Consider the following 16,280-nt stretch of genomic DNA (forward strand, 5'->3'; position numbering starts at 1 on the left):
TGTGTGTGTGTGTGTGTGTGTGTGTGTGTGTGTGTGTGTGTGTGTGCACCAGCAATAATGAAAGATGAAAGTGCCCGTTATGTATTCCTCTTTCTTTTTTGTATTTTATTTTATTTTATTTTATTTTATTTTTAATTGGTTATTTTATTTATTTACATTTCAAATGTTATCCCCTTTCCCAATTTCCCTTCTGCACTCCCCAGTCATCCCCTCTTACCCTGCTTCTATGAGGGTGCTCCCTCACCCACCTACCCACTCCCACCTCACCACCCTAGCTTTCTTCTACACTGGGGCATCAAACCTTCACAGAACCAAGGGCCTCGCCTCCCACTGATGCCAGATAAGGTCCCTTCAGCTCCTTCAGTTCTTCCCCTAAGTCCTCCATTGGGGTTCCCAGGATGAAGCCAACTTGATCATGGTGAATGATTGTTTTGATGTGTTCTTGGATTCTGTTTGTGAGAATTTTATTGGGTATTTTGCATCAATGTTCATGAGGAAAATTGGTCTGAAGTTTTCTTTCTTTATTGAATCTTTTTGTGGTTTATGTATAATCATAATTGTGACTTCCTAAAAAGAATTGCATAGTGTTCCTTCTGTTTCTATTTTGTGGAATAGTTTGAAGAATATTGGTATTAGGTCGTTTTTGAAGGTCTGATAGAGTTCTGCACTGAACCCATCTTGTCCTGGCTTTTGGTGGTTGGTAGACTTTTAATGACAGCTTCTGTTTCTTTAGGGGTTATGGCATTCTTTACATGGTTTATCTGATCCTAATTTAAGTTTGGTATTGAGTATCTGTCTAGACAATTGTCCATTTTATCCAGATTTTCCATTTTTTTGTTTATTGGGGTTTTTTGTTTGTTTGTTTTGGTGTTTTGTTTTTGAGAATAGGCTTTTGTAGTAGGGTTTGATGATTTTTAAAATTTCCTTGGTTTCTGTTGTTATGTCTTCCTCTTCATTTCTGATTTCTTAAATTTGGATACTGTCTTTGTGTCCTCTGGTTAGTCTGGCAAATGGTTTGCCTATCTTTTTTATTTTCTCAAAGAAACAGTTCCTGGTTTTTGTTGATTCCTTGTATAGTTCTTTTTGTTTCTACTTGGTTGATTTCAGGACTGAGTTTGATTACTTTCTGCAGTCTACTCCTCTTGGGTGTATTTGCTTCTTTTTGTTCTAGAGCTTTCATGTGAAATGTCAACTTGCTAGTTTATGCTCTCTCCAGTTTCTTTTTCTTTTTCTTTTCCTTTTTTTTTTGTTTGTTTGTTGAGACAGGGTTTCTCTGTATAGCCCTGACTGTCCTGGAACTCACTTTGTAGACCAGGCTGGCCTCGAACTCAGAAGTCCACCTGCCTCTGCCTCCCAAGTGCTGGGATTAAAGGCATGCGCCACCACCACCTGGCCTCTCTCCTGTTTCTTTTTGGAGGCACTAAGAGCTATGAGTTTTCCCCTTATCACTGCTTTCATTGTGTCCCATAAGTTTTTGTTTGATGTGCCTTCATTTTCATTAAATTCTAAAAAGTCTTCAACTTCTTTCTTTATTTCTTCCTTGACCAAGTTATCATTGAGTAGAGCATTGTTCAGCTTCCATGTATATGTGGGCTTTCCATTGTGTTTGCTGTTATTAAAGACCAGCCTTAATCTGTGGTGATCTGATAGGATGCATGGGATTATTTCAATGTACTTGTATCTGTTGAGACCTGTTTTGTGACCAGTTATATAGTCAATTTTGAAGAAGGTATCATGAGGTGATGAGAAGAATGTATATTCTTTGGTTTTAGGATGAAATGTTCTATAAATATTGGTTAAATCCATTTGTTTCATAACTTCTGTTAGTTTCACTATGTCTCTTTTTAGTTTATGTTTCTGCAATCTGTCCATTGCTGAGAGTGGGGTGTTGAAGTATCCCACTATTTTTGTGTGAGGTGCAATGTGTGCTTTGATATTTATTAAAGTGTCTTTTATGAATGTGGATACCATTGCATTTGGAACATAGATGTTCAGAATTGAGACTTCATCCAGGTTGATTTTTCCTTTGGTGAGTATGAAGTGAGTATGAGGAAGTGTCCTTCCTTATCTTTTTTGATAAGTTTTTGTTGAAAATCAGTTTTATTCAATATTAGAATGACAACTCCAGCTTGGTTCTTGGGACCATTTGCCTGGAAAATTGATTTCCAGCATTTTACTCTGAGGTAGTATCTGTCTTTGTCAATGAGGTGTGTTTCCTGTATTCAGCAAAATGCTGGATTCTACTTAAATATCCAGTCTTTTTATTGTGGAATTGAGTCCATTGATGTTAAGAGGTATATCTTAGTCAGGGTTTCTATTCCTGCACAAGCATCATGACCAAGAAGCAGGTTGGGGAGGAAAAGGTTTATTCAGCTTACATTTCCACATTGCTGTTCATCACCAAGGAAGTCAGGACTGGAACTCAAGCAGGTTAGGAAGCTGGAGCTGATGCAGACACCATGGAGGGATGTTCTTACTGTCTTGCTTCCCCTGCCTTCCTCAGCTTGTTCTCTTATAGAAGCCAAGACTACCAGCCCAGGGATGGTCCCACACACAAGGGGCCTTTCCCCCTTGATCACTAATTGAGAAAATACCTTANAGCTGGATCTCATGTAGGCATTTCCTCAACTAAAGCTCCTTTCTCTGTGATAACTCCAAGTGTGTCAGGATGACACAAAACTAGCCAGTACAAGGTATTAAGGAAAAGTGATTGTTGCTTCCCATTATTTTTGTTGTTAGAGGTGGAATTATGCTTGTGTGGCTATCTTCTTTTGGTTTTGTTAGAAGATCATTTTCTTGTTTCTTCTAGGGTATACTTTCACTCCTTGTGTTGGAATTTTCCATCTATTGTCCTTCATATGGCTGGATATGTGAAATTCTGATCATATTATTGCTTAAATCACCAGTTTGTCATATCTCTGTATATAGGAGAGATGGTCTGGACTCTCACCCCTAGATAAATAAAAATTACAAACAATTAAACACTAGTAAGAGAGAGGGGGGATTAGTCTTTCCAGAAGATGAGCCCCTAAATGGTTATCCAGTACAACACCAAATTTTATATGCATATACACAGCAATACATACATGTAGACAATACTGAATGAACTCACCAATTATATATTTGTTTATGGAGATATATGTATATATGTCAGTAATGGAAGAAGAGGCTATGACTTTGAAAAGAAATGGGGGAGGGGGAACAGGAAAGAAGAGTGGGGAGAATAGAGAAATGATGCAATTTTATTTTAATTACAAATTTCAAGGAAAATTTACCTGTGAAAAGATCACACGCATGCCATTTCCATTATGTGTGTATGTGTATTTGTGTATGTATACGTGTGTACGTGTGTGTTTATGTATGTGTATGTGTGTATGCACATATATTTGTATATATATATACATATATATATGTACATATATATATGTATATATATGTGTGTGTGTGTGTGTGTGTGTGTGTACTTCTTTAGCTATATTTCATACAAATGCATATTTTGTAAACCATGTTTCGAATTTTGTTTCTAAGAGTCAACTCATACCAACAGGAGCTCAGTGTTGAAAAGATAGACCAAAATTTCCTCACTTTGTTCTAAGGTACATGTAGAAATGTATCTTATATCATGCAACAAGGCCAGCACTGTAAACTGTTTATATTTTATGGTTATGGTTCCTTTTATTTGAAAGTTATAAAAGCAGAGTTGGAGAAATTTTGAGCATTGTTTTGCTGTTTGTGTTTTCCTCTCTAGATGTGAGATTATGGGATTTCTAACAGTCTTGAATTATCAGGTTGTACAATGAGTAACCAAGGGTCATTTGGAAAACATAAGTATTTCTAGCGATTTAGAAATGGAATTTCTTTATTAAAAGATGTCTAAACTCATGCCATATTGATTTATTCTGTGATCAAAATTCATCTGATTAATGGGGCTGAGGAGATTGCTCTATTGGTAGAGTGCTTGATACTCTACCAGATGAGGACATGAGTTTGGATCCCCAAAACTAATGTGAAAGGCAGTCATGTATCTGTTACTCCAGTGTTAGGAAGCAGGGTGAAACAGCAGAGGTAGGCAGATCCTGCAAGTCAGTCAGTCTAAATAACAACAACAACAACAATCAATCAATCAATCAGTCAATCAATAAAGACACCCAACATCAACAGCTGGCCTGTACACATACCTACACTTGAGAGTGCTCCCCCTTCTACAAACCTGTTGCCATCAGTTATTTTCAGGATAGCTCCCTGCTTCTGTCTTCTCCTCTACATTGTTCCCAGGACTAGAGCATTTCCTTACATCTTGTTGCATTCTGCTATTTCAAAGTATAGACCCCCAGCAATGCTTGGATCCAACACCAGGTTTTTCACTAGGTTAGTAGATTTACAAGCTACATACAATCCATGACTACATATTGTTTCATATGGAAACAATTTATTTATTCCCTCCATTGATTTTCATGAGACTTTCATACAATAGCAACAATTTCTAGTTAGATTACAAGCTTTAAAAAAAAGAGCTAGACAAACTTTTTCTATGTATGGTCTCTTTCTATATAATAATTTTTTATACAAACCTATGTATATAGGTATAGCTAGGTATAGGTATCTAATTTACTTATAATGAGTCTTAATGAAATTAAATTTAAGGGAATAGACACATTGCAGCAGTACAGAAATACCTTGTGTACGTGTGGCCCTGGGCTTTATCCCTGGAACCCAGCAAAAAATTAATTTACTTACTTACTTACTTACTTACTTACTTATTTAGTGTATGTATTTGTGTGTATGTTGTGTGGGTATCAACATGCCATGATATATATGTAGATGTCAGAGGACAATTTTTGGTACCAGGTTCTCTCGTTTTGCCATGCAGGTCCCAGGGATGGAACTTGGGTCACCATACATGGTGGCAAGCACCCTTTCTTGCTGAGTCATCTCACTGGCCTCAAAAATTTGTATTAAAATAACTATTTGATATATATATATATATATATATATATATATATATATATATAATAATTTATTGAAGATTAGAAACCAGGATCCAAGAGACTCCCAAAACAATACAGTCTATTGCTGTTGCTCTTGTCTGCCTCCCAGAAATTGAAGGTAAAACCCTATTTCTGAAGACACCACATACTTCAGATAAGGACTTGAAGTATTGAGCTGGTAGGTTCTGGAACCCTCCTTCCTGAGAACTGTCACTCACAGTATCCAAAGATACTATGCAATCTGCCAAGGAAGTAAAGCAGTCAACAGACCTACCAGCTCACAAGGTGTTCCCAATGGTGCAACAGTGACACATTTATCTGGAGTTTTAGCAGCAGCTGTTTAATTGGACTTAAGTCATGCTCAACAGGAGGAAAGTCAAGCCTAGCACTGGAAATATAGCCAGCTACATGTGGCTATTGTGGTCATGGATCCTAGAGAAGAACCTACAACTGCCACTTTCCTAAATCACAATAATTCCCAATTGCATTTTAAATATGCATTCTTATATGTGAGAACCCCTCATTAATGAAGTGTCTTTTTGCAGCAGCCAGACAATGTTACTGAGCCAAAAAGCAAAGAATATATAACTGTGGTTGTCTAGCCATGTTTAACACATCTACACCCCAACCCTTACACCTAAGACTGGGGTAAAATTTCAGAAACATTCAGAGAAGAATGATTGTAAGCCAAGGAACTCGGGTGCCTGCTGTTAGGTAGTGTCTTCTAGACACAGCAGGAAAATATTCCCATGAAATCACAGCAACATGGTTGCCTCAAAGACACAAGAACATTTACGACACTAGTTGAGATAATTATGACACCAGTTGAGATAATTATGACACCAGTTGACATATTTATGACACCAGTTGCCATGCCAGTATGGGTAGGGAAATGTCACAAGGCCCTACATCATTGAGTTCCAGGCAATGGCTGCTGAAAAAGGGAGACTCAGTCTTTTCTAGAGGTGATAATGTTATCCAGAGTGGTCAGTCCTAGAACCACGTACTAAATGGACTCAGTAGGGTGTGTGTGTAGGATTAACAGAGAGAGAAGAGACCCTGGAGCTGAGAGGAAATAGGGAAGGTGGGGTGGTTGAAGATCAGGAGAGGCAAGGGTGTGAAGGATGTAAATACAGCATCATGTATAAAAGTCTCAAACAGGAAAAATAAATAAGTAAAGAGATAAACATTACATAATGATACTAATTAAATTAATATACTTGATTATTGTTTATGTAAAAAATTAAATCTTGGTTACATATTTGATAACACAGGGCATAGAACATCTTCACTGTTTATCCAGGTTGATCTTGATTTTATAATTGTTGGCAGTAAAAAAACGCAAATTTTCAGAGCTATGATTTAAATATTTAGGGCTATTTCAGAAACTTCTCAAAATTTTATCCAAATCCCAAGGAAAAGGTCATTTCATGATATTTGTATAAATTCCAAGTCAGCGGCTCAAAAACAAAATAATTTTTTAGAACTATTCTAAGACAACAACCCAAGGTTTACTAATATGATACATGAAGAGAAATGGCACTTGCATATACTAATAGTTTTTGTTTGCCATATTTAAGCCATTGTTTCTGACAGTGAAGGAAACTTGAAAGAGCTGTAAAAACACTGAAGTTCACAGCATGCAGAGGTTTGCTCTGAGCCTCGTGTTTCTGGTAGCACTGGCCTGTGTCACGTGGTGTGAAGGCAAGCGCAGTGCAAACTGAACGATGCTCTGTGTTCAGGGCTAGCACTGAAGCTGCTTTAATGATGCTGGGCAACACGGGCAAGCATGGCCAGAAACACCTTAAATTCAAGATACATTTGACTTTGAAGTATTTTTCAGTTTTTGCAAGTTCAAAAATCCTGTGCTCTTATCAAATGTTCACTATCCTCACAGATACAGAATCCCACAGGGGCTTCTAACCCATGACTGAAGCTGTGTTCTAGAAGATTAGAATCCTGTTCTGTTTCCCATGTTGCCTTGCATGAAGCCTAACACATGATTGCTACTGTTTCTCCTTAAAGTTAGTTTCAGAGGTTCAAAGGAAGAGTGAACTGGAGTTTGGAATAATTTTCTTTTTCTGCTGTCTTAGTGTTTCTATCACTATGAAGAGACACCATGGCTGGAGAATAAGGAAAACATTTAATTGGGGCTGGCTTAGGATTCAGGGGTTTAGTCCATTATCATCATGGTGAGAAGCATACAGTGTGCAGGCACACATGGTGCTGGAGAAGGAACTGAGAGTTCTAAATCTTAATCTGCAGGCAATAGATGGGTGCTACCACTGTAGGCCAAACTTAAGTATATAAGACTTCAAATCCAGTCTTTACAGTGACACACTTCCTCCAACAAGACCATACCTATTCCAACAATTCCACATCTCCCAATAGTGCCACTATTCATATATAAAATATATATTTTATATAATATATATATTATGTATTCATACATAAAATTCACATAGGCCAAACATTCAAACGCATGGGGCCATGCCTATTCAAACAACCATCTCTGCCCTTGGTAAAATATGGAAGACCAGCAAGAGTCAAGATTGTCCTTTGGATGGCAGTCATCCCCAGCTTCACATTTTCCCTACTATAGCGAGAATCAAGAATCAATTCTGTTATTTTAGTGACTGCAAGTCTCTTTTATTAAAAAAAGAAAGAAAGAAAGAAAGAAAGAAAGAAAGAAAGAAAGAAAGAAAGAAAAGAAAGAAATTTTTTCAGTAAGTTTCCATCACTTGTATTATAGAGTTCTTATGAGTCTATTTATTTGCTAATTACAATAGAAGGTTTGGTTTTTTAATCTAAAACAATTGGGGGTTCATAATTGGTCCACATATTGGTAAAGTTATTTAAAGACAAGAGGAAATGCATTAAGGCTGGGATTATGACATGCAAATAACAATTCACCAGTCTTCTTTCTATTAAATCTCTTCTTTGACAATTTATTGTTCTTCTGGCATAAGTCAGTAGGATTTCTTACCTCCTACACTGTGTTGAAAATATTGGTTTCTAACATGAGAGTAAAGGTTTGGAAGTAACCTGAGCACAAAAATTGTTTTAGATCTATGTTTAATGACTGCCTCTATGTGTTATACTTTCTTCACTTTCCCCTAAGATAATAATCATATTTTAGCAGCTTTTAAATTCATTTTAGACAGACTTTATAAAAATATTTGATTGTATGTCATGATCATATATAACTAAATATTTAACTCTATCCTATAATATGACAATAGTGGCCATTAGTTGGGTCTGAAACAGGAAACTTACAGAAAGTAGTAGAAAAACCAGTTGGAGTCACAGCAGTGAGAACTCAATTGCCAGTTACTAGACAAGGACTGGATAATGCCAGAAGGTTCTACAAAAACATGGAAATGAATTGCCTGTGTGATGAACGTTGGAGACCTGCCGCTTGGCATTGAATCTCAGGTCACAGCTCTGGTGACATATCAGGATGAGAATGGAAAGGTTAAAGTAATCTGAGAATATCCTAGACATTAAATTGAAGAGTGTATGGGTTTGAAGAGTAATACTAGAATTTTACCTTTCTGCCTTATTTAGGTAGGAATCAAATGCAGTAATTCCTCACCCTGGCTATTTGAGCCATCTTCACAGAAAAGAAACATTTTATTAAGGGAAAACAAAAACAAACAAACAAAAAAACAACCCACATTAAAAACACTCAATCTAACCTTCTTAACAAAATGACCTTACTGACTTGACCTAATATTTATCTTGTATAATTATTTTTATGATACTATACTATTTTCTTAGCATAATAAAACCACCATAAGAACCAATATGAAATGAAAAACACCAGAAGTGATTTTTTTTTATAGAAACAAACAACAGGCTGCAGGAAGATTTGACTTAGAATCATATTGGAATAAAAGCTAAATTTAATAAAAAATATGAACAATAGTGTTTGTGGGTTTCTTGTCTTAAAACTGTGAAAGTGATTTTTAGTTGGGCCTAAGTTTCCTAAGATTTAAAATACCATATTTTAAAGCTTTTCCCTCTGACGGGTTTATCTTCACATTCTGATCTTCTTTATTTCCAGGGTTTTGAAGGTGTTCCTTTCACGAACAGCACAAAGAATCCCATACATGACTGGTGGTCGGGTCATGAGGATGCTGGCAGTAATAGTCTTGGTAGTGTTTTGGTTTCTTGTTGGCTGGACTTCTTCTATGTGCCAGAACTTGGACCGGGATATTTTGCTTGTTGGCCAAGGGCAAACATCTGATCACCTCACCTTCAATATGTGCCTCATTGACCGCTGGGATTACATGACAGCAGTTGGTATGTGGCTACCACGTGCTTTGCATGGTTGCATGATTACCTTGAACTTTTCTCAATAGCCTTGACAAGCCTGATATTTAGGTTTAAAAGACTTAATATGATTTTGGAAACATTATGAAAATGAAAAGAATGATATGTGGAATACAAACAAAAACTCATTATTTTTCACAGGTTTGTTCCTTTATTGAAAAACAAATGCAACTAAGTAAAAAGAACAGAGAAATGTGAAGAAGAAAGGCAACATCTATGTGCAGAGACATTGTTGATTGGTCTCTATCTGATTAACAGTAGCCACCATCTTGATTTATGTTCTTGGGTGGTAAGAAACAATAAGAATGTTGGAATTTTTCTTTACAGAGGTCTTATGATATTGATCCAGCTTCAATCTTGGTGTGAAGCTGCCCACGGCCACACGAACTGGGTTCCTGAAGGGGAGGCAGAGGCTATATGGAGAAATGATGGTGGGAGAAATAAGGAGACCAAGACAAAAATTCTGATCAAGCCCCCCCCCTCTGAGTTTACTAAGAGTCTGAGCTTATAAAGGGGGAAGGTCCATCCCCTGCCATGCCAGGCTTTTGATGCTTTGTTGCCAGCCTGTCAGCACTTGGTCCAGGCTGTCAGCACTTGGTCCAGGCTGTCAGCACTTGATCCAGGCTGTCAGCACTTGATCTAGGCTGTCAGCCCTTGGTCCAGGCTGTCAGCACTTGGTCCAGCCTGTCAGCCCTTGGTCCAGCCTGTCAGCCCTTGGTCTAGGCTTTCAGCCCTTGGTCCAGCCAGTCAGCCCTTGGTCTAGGCTATCAGCACTTGGTCTAGGCTGTCAGCCCTTGGTCCAGCCTGTCAGCACTTGGTCCAGGCTGTCAGCACTTGGTCCAGCCTGTCAGCACTTGGTCCAGCCTGTCAGCACTTGGTCCAGGCTGTTGCTTAACTCGGGAAGATAGGTTCAGCCTCTCAGTGGGTAGCAGTGTCTTGGAGAAGAGAGCAAGTGGCAGAACAATAGACCTACCTAGGTCAGAAGATTCCACCCTAGGTTCACAGTGGCAGAACAGGTCTGAGCCAGCCTGCTCAAGGCTGGGGGAGGTTACATTGGTGAAGAATTGACTGTCGAAGATTTATGATTAATTTATCTTTCCTATACATAACTCTAAAGAAAATTCTCTGGGAGTCCAGTATCCAATGACAAAGGCATGCTACTTGGAGGTGGTAAAAGTTATGAGGCAGAAAAATGGGATAATGGTGTCATGACTCAGACCCAAACCAAAAGTTACTTTCCTGACCTTTCCCCCATTTTATTTCCCAAAATGAAAAAAGGGAAATATAAAAGACATTTTAGTAACCAGCTATTTTAAACTAAATTTCCAAAGATACAAAAAGAAAAAAATGGAAGACAGCTGTTATTATTTTGTTGTTGCTCTCATTTGTAGGCCAAATAAACAAACAAAAATTATTTTAAGGACATTTGTAAAAAGTAAAAGCACAAGCTTAATTTTCCTTTTATGTCTCCTTGACAACATTTGGTTGAAATTTTATATTTTTTCTAGGAGGTAATAATATATGTTCTTATTAATCTACAGTTCCAGTAAGAAGTATTCTCCTAGCAAAGTATTTCAGGACATTTATAGACCTGATACTGTAAAGATGCAGATGAAGCCATGTGAGTGTGGACGTAGCTGTAGTGATAATATATTTTGAGCAATTTAATGTTCACAAGAAAAGCAAGCAGCAAAGATAGAAAGCAATGCTGGGCTTGGCTTTAGTATGGCTATGAGGAGGAAGACATTATATAAGTATTAAGTTTTTACTCGGCCTTCAGCATTTTATTTGGTACTTTTCAAGGTAACCAAAGCAGAGAGTCATTTCCTCATAATATTTAAAAAAAACTTTTTATTGGTTCTTTATGAATTTCACATCATGCACCCCAATTCTACTCATTTCATCGCATCCATACATACATACTTTCCCCTTGCAGCCTTCCCACAACAGAGAAAAAATGTCATCATAGTATGTACAGTGTGTCCCACAGTGTTCCTTTTGTACACACTTCTTTCTTTACAAATGTTCATTGCAACAACTCACTGGTCTGGTATGAGGCCTCTGGCTTCTGCTACACTATCTATACTGGAATCTCAGTGGGACTCCTTTTGGATATCCTGTTGTTGCCCTGTGTCATGGAGGTCCTGTGGATTTGGATCTGCAGTATACCTTCATGCTCTCTAGCAGTTCATTGATGGGGAAGATGTTGGGGTGGGCCAATTTGAAGCCCTGTATCTGGGCCTGAGAGGTATCACCTGCTCTCCTGATCTTGGGGCCAGCTCACCAGCGACCCCCACAACCAGACAAGCTCTACCCTGCTGTCCAGGCAATGACATGGAGGGCCGTCTCTCCTGAGTGTCATAGCTGGTGGCAGACATGGCCAGATCTCCTGTCTACCATAGATGGCAAAGGACAAGGGAGGGGAGGAGGCTGTCTCTCCCTCATTTGCACCACTGCACAGCAGACAGGAGGGAGGGCCAGCTCTCCTACACTCATGTCCTCAGGGCCAGCTCATCCATAATCCCCAAGTCCAGGGCTGCTCTACTGTCTTCCCAGGTGAGGTGCAGGGCCTTCTCTACAGAGTGCTGCAGCTGGTGAGGAGCAGCCCAGCTCTCCTTCTCTCATAATCATGAGGCCTGGTCAGCGGTGGACGGCTTCTCTCCTTCATCCGTGGTACCACAAAGGAGACAAGGGGCAGGACCAGCTCTTCTGTGATGGTATCTTCATATTGGCTCACCTGCAACCCCCCAAAATGTGTGGGAACTGCTCGCCAGAGTACTTCAGCTGACTAGGGGCAGGCTCAGCTCACCTGTTCTCATGCCCCAGAACCATCTCTCCCACAATGCCCACATGAGTGGTAGGGCCCATTCTGGACAGCTCTCAGACACCAACATGTCCCCAGGATGCAGCTCAGACCAGCAACATCTACCTGGTCTTTGGTGCTAAAACACGCCTGTTACTTCAGGGCCATGGACCCAGACGTGCCAATGCCCCATGGCCCTCAGCAGCACAGGCCAGGACCCCACCATGGTGCCAAGTTTCATCATCAACTACCCATATTAGGCTGTTCCCCATGACTCATGGGTGTCCAGTACTGTTTCTCTTCATTGTGCCCACCTACATCCTTCTGTTTCTTTCTCTTCCGTTTCTGCATCACTTAGGTGATCTGCTTTGTGCTAACTAGGGTGCCTGAGTGTCTGGGGTCATCTCAGGAGTTCTATGCCCTGCTCATGCATTATAGCAACAGACATGGGTCATCTCTGGCGTGGTCTGTCCTCCCCTCTCCCATTTGTGTGGCAACAGACTGGTAGTCACCTCAGGCTAGATGCCTCTCCAAGTCCCATGGTGCTGGACTAGTGATCTTCTGGGGTTGCTCTCTGCCTGGCCCACCAAAGTGGCCCCTTGCAAGGTTCTTCTGCCTCAGGCTTATTCCTGCCCAAGGACCTGTGGTCTTCTATTCTCCAGCTTGATCCCCATCATGGGAGCCAGTGGGGGCCTCCGTGGTACAGGACTGGCAGTCTTGTCAGGCTAGCTCCCTGTCGGGGCCCCTGGCACCATACTGGTGGTTGTCTCAGGCTCACAGGGAATGATAAGCTGCTTATCATTCATAGTTCTGAGGGCACATTCAGATGGGCTTGCTGGAGCAACAGAACCCAGCTATGCTCCAGTCATTCCGTAGTACTCACCAGAACCCCCCTTATGCTGGGCATTTCCAGTTTGATTTATCTTCCTTTTGTCCCAAACTTCCATGCTTCACTGTTCTACCCATAGATAATCTTTACTTGAAAAACATATTAGATGTCATCAGGTAGAAGATTCTTAGGATCCCTGCCGAACCATCTGTAAGTCTCACAGGTCCACACTCATTTTGGCTTTTTATTGCCTACACCATATTAATGAACAGCTATTTTAACCTCAGCCACAGTTCACTCTCTCCACCTCTCCATGGCCTTTCTCATTTTGTAAGACCTTGTAGTCATTTGAAACTGCCCTACTTTTAAAATCTCTCATAGAAGTTCACTCTGACCACACTTTCCTAGCTCTAAATATACCTGTTTGATAGAATAGATTATTTTTATTAAAAATCATGCCCACATAACATTTTGGCTAACAATAACCTGTATATACAATGATGGTTCCATAAAACTATAACAATACTGAACATTCATATCACATAGTCATTGTGATGTCACCACACACAATGTGAGTGTTTTGGTGGAACTTTTGTGAATGAACTTAGCACTGTGCCATTTGTATGAAAGTAGAGCTGCATGGCACATAACTCTGATTTGACAAGAGGCTCCATCTCAATCTTTCTAATGCTGTGACCCCTTAATAGGGTGCTTCATGTTCTAGGGACCCCAACCACAAGATTATTTCTATTGTTACATCATAACTGTGATTTTTGTTGCTGTTATGAATCATCTTGTAAATATCTGGTATGCAGGATATCTGGTATGTGACCCCTGTGAAAGGGTCATTCAACCCCCCCCCCAAAGGGATCCTGACCTACAGGTTGAGAACATCTGTTTTAGAGGGTGCGCTGGCCTGGAAAAGCTTTACTGTAAAACACTGTGCTCTGTTGATAGGGTGGCAGCTCATACTTCTCACATTCACCAAATCTGCCACACTGAATCCAGACCTACAACATCTACACTAATGGGAGTATACTTTGGGGTGTGCACACAATGAAGACTTGTTTTATGAGTTGTTTTTCTGAGCATAGCCTCAGTGTTAAGGAACATATAACCACAGAATTACTGTGCTCTTCTTCATCTCCAGGGAAAGCTCATTGTGTAGCAAATGTATCCCTAGCAGGAAGGAACTGCACAGAGAATGGGGATTTCTACAGTGATTCTAGATCAACCTAACGAAGAGAACAACATGAAGTCAATGTCTCAGCCCACCACCGGCCCTGATATAGGTCAGACAGGGATTTTTGAGAGAAGACTATAATTGCTGTAGGTTTCCATGCCTCTGAGAATTACATCGACAAGAAAAATATTCTGAAGTATTTATAGTGATTATATCATTACTCATCACTTCAAACTCTGAAGTACATTTATATACATTCTCTGTACATTATGAGAAGCAGAAGGACTTATCTTTCCACCCATCACCTTTTTCTTCTCTGAATGGTGCTCCTCAGTGCTGATGCTAGAGGGCCATGTGATTCACACACACAACAAGGCAGCTGCCACTTAAAGATTCTTGATAAATATTTGCCTGAGGAATGAAAAATGATCCTAGCTCTCTTTCCCTCAGTGTAGATTCTGCAGCCAGAATTAGATTAGAAGTGGGGAACTTGCTAAAGCTAGGATTCCAGAAGTTACACAAGTGTCCTCAATTCATTTTAAGTATGAATGTGTGTGCTCAAATGTCAAAATATATTTTTGAGAATTTTCAGCTAAAGTGGTAGTCCCCAGCCTTTTGATTTGGCTTGGTTTTTCAATCATACCTTTGATTCAAGGTCTCATGTAGAGCATACTAGCCCTGTGCTTGCTGCTAGCTGAGGTTAGCCTTAGACTTCTAATCCTCCTACTTATACCCCCCTAGTGCTAGGATTATAGGAATGCCCCAGCACACCTGGCAGCCACAGCTCTATGAGATTCAGTCTCCTCTTACTTCTTCAATAGTCTACATAAAAACCTGGTAAATTTGGCATGGCAAGTACAAATTATAATCTTAAAAGGCATTAAGTGTTTTAATTATAAATATTGAAGATCTGGAGATATATACTTTTGATGAAAATTTCAATTATTTCACTGTCTTCCAAGTACTCTGAATAAAGAGTTTGAAACTGGGAAGTATTCTCTTAAATTAAGTGGAAGGCTCACAACTAAAAAACCCAGTTAGACTCAGTGGAGAAAAGTTTCCAGTCAAGCATTCTTTTCTGCATGCAGCTGAAGTCAATTGTCCATCATGGTCACTTTACACAATGTGTTTAAGATTTGCCATACTGAGAAATCAAAACTCCATTTTGTGAATTTCCTATATAATTGCTAAAAATTAAAAAGAGCTGACTTCCTGGGTGTGAGTTAAACTGTATCATTGCTATCTGACCCGACGGTCTACAGATGTAGGTGCCCCAGGTCACGTCCCTCACTGTGGAGTGACTGTACTCAGAGCACAACCACCCCAGGTACTCCTGTGATATGCTTTATTCTTTAGTGCAAACAAACAAACAAAAAAACCACCCCATAGGTGGTACAGTAAGGACATGTATACATCCTAGTCCATGATTACATGACTAGAATGGTATGAGATACACAAGCCATACCTCAGCGCAGACTTAGGTAAGTATTGAACTATGTCCTCAGTTTCTTTCAGAATTTAGGTTATGCAAATCAAATGTGGCACAAAGTGACATAATTAAGGAATGTTTTTCTGCCTTTTTTTATCTAGTATGAGAGCAGATAGGGAAAGACCGACGTTGGCTTCATGTCTTCTTCAGTTCTCCTTTGTGCTCCAGCTGTCTGTAACACCAACTGCTTTTGGTAGTGTTCCTGTGAAATAATACCTTCCCCAGACAAGGACCCTTTGAAAAATTCACCAGTGGCTTTGGACATGCTTTGGAGCTTGGCATCCCTTTGGCTATGAATTTTGATTCACCAAGTTTAGGAGGCATCAGGGTACTTAGCTCATTCAGTGTCGAGCTTGCTATGCAATCATGAGAACCTGAGTCCATGTTCCCAACACATGTGTGACAGTTTCAGTCTTGGCGTGGCCGTGCTTCTTCTTATCCCAGTGCTAGGGAGGTGCAAACAGGAGGAGGATCCCTGGTGCTTGCTGGCCAGCCAGGATGGCTGAGCTGGTGAACGCCACATACCATGTAAGCCACCTGATAGGTGGTACAGTAAGGACATGTATATATTCTAGTCCATGATTACATGACTAGAATGGTATGAGATACCATTCTAATGATGAAGATGAAGAACACACACACACACACACACA

The 16,280-nt window shown here is 39.8% G+C and overlaps 1 protein-coding gene across 1 annotated transcript in view; it reads left to right on the forward strand.

Annotated features, from left to right (window-relative positions):
• Positions 1 to 16,280, forward strand: part of Gpr158 (G protein-coupled receptor 158) — a 409,577-nt gene that overhangs the window by 366,683 nt on the left and 26,614 nt on the right. Inside the window, exon 7 of the mRNA XM_021194755.2 lies at positions 9,055 to 9,293. Coding sequence (XP_021050414.1) covers positions 9,055 to 9,293 — 239 coding nt within the window. The remainder of the gene's footprint in view (positions 1 to 9,054; positions 9,294 to 16,280) is intronic.

Source organism: Mus pahari, chromosome 3, assembly GCF_900095145.1.
Source record: "Mus pahari chromosome 3, PAHARI_EIJ_v1.1, whole genome shotgun sequence".
NCBI lineage: Eukaryota > Metazoa > Chordata > Mammalia > Rodentia > Muridae > Mus > Mus pahari.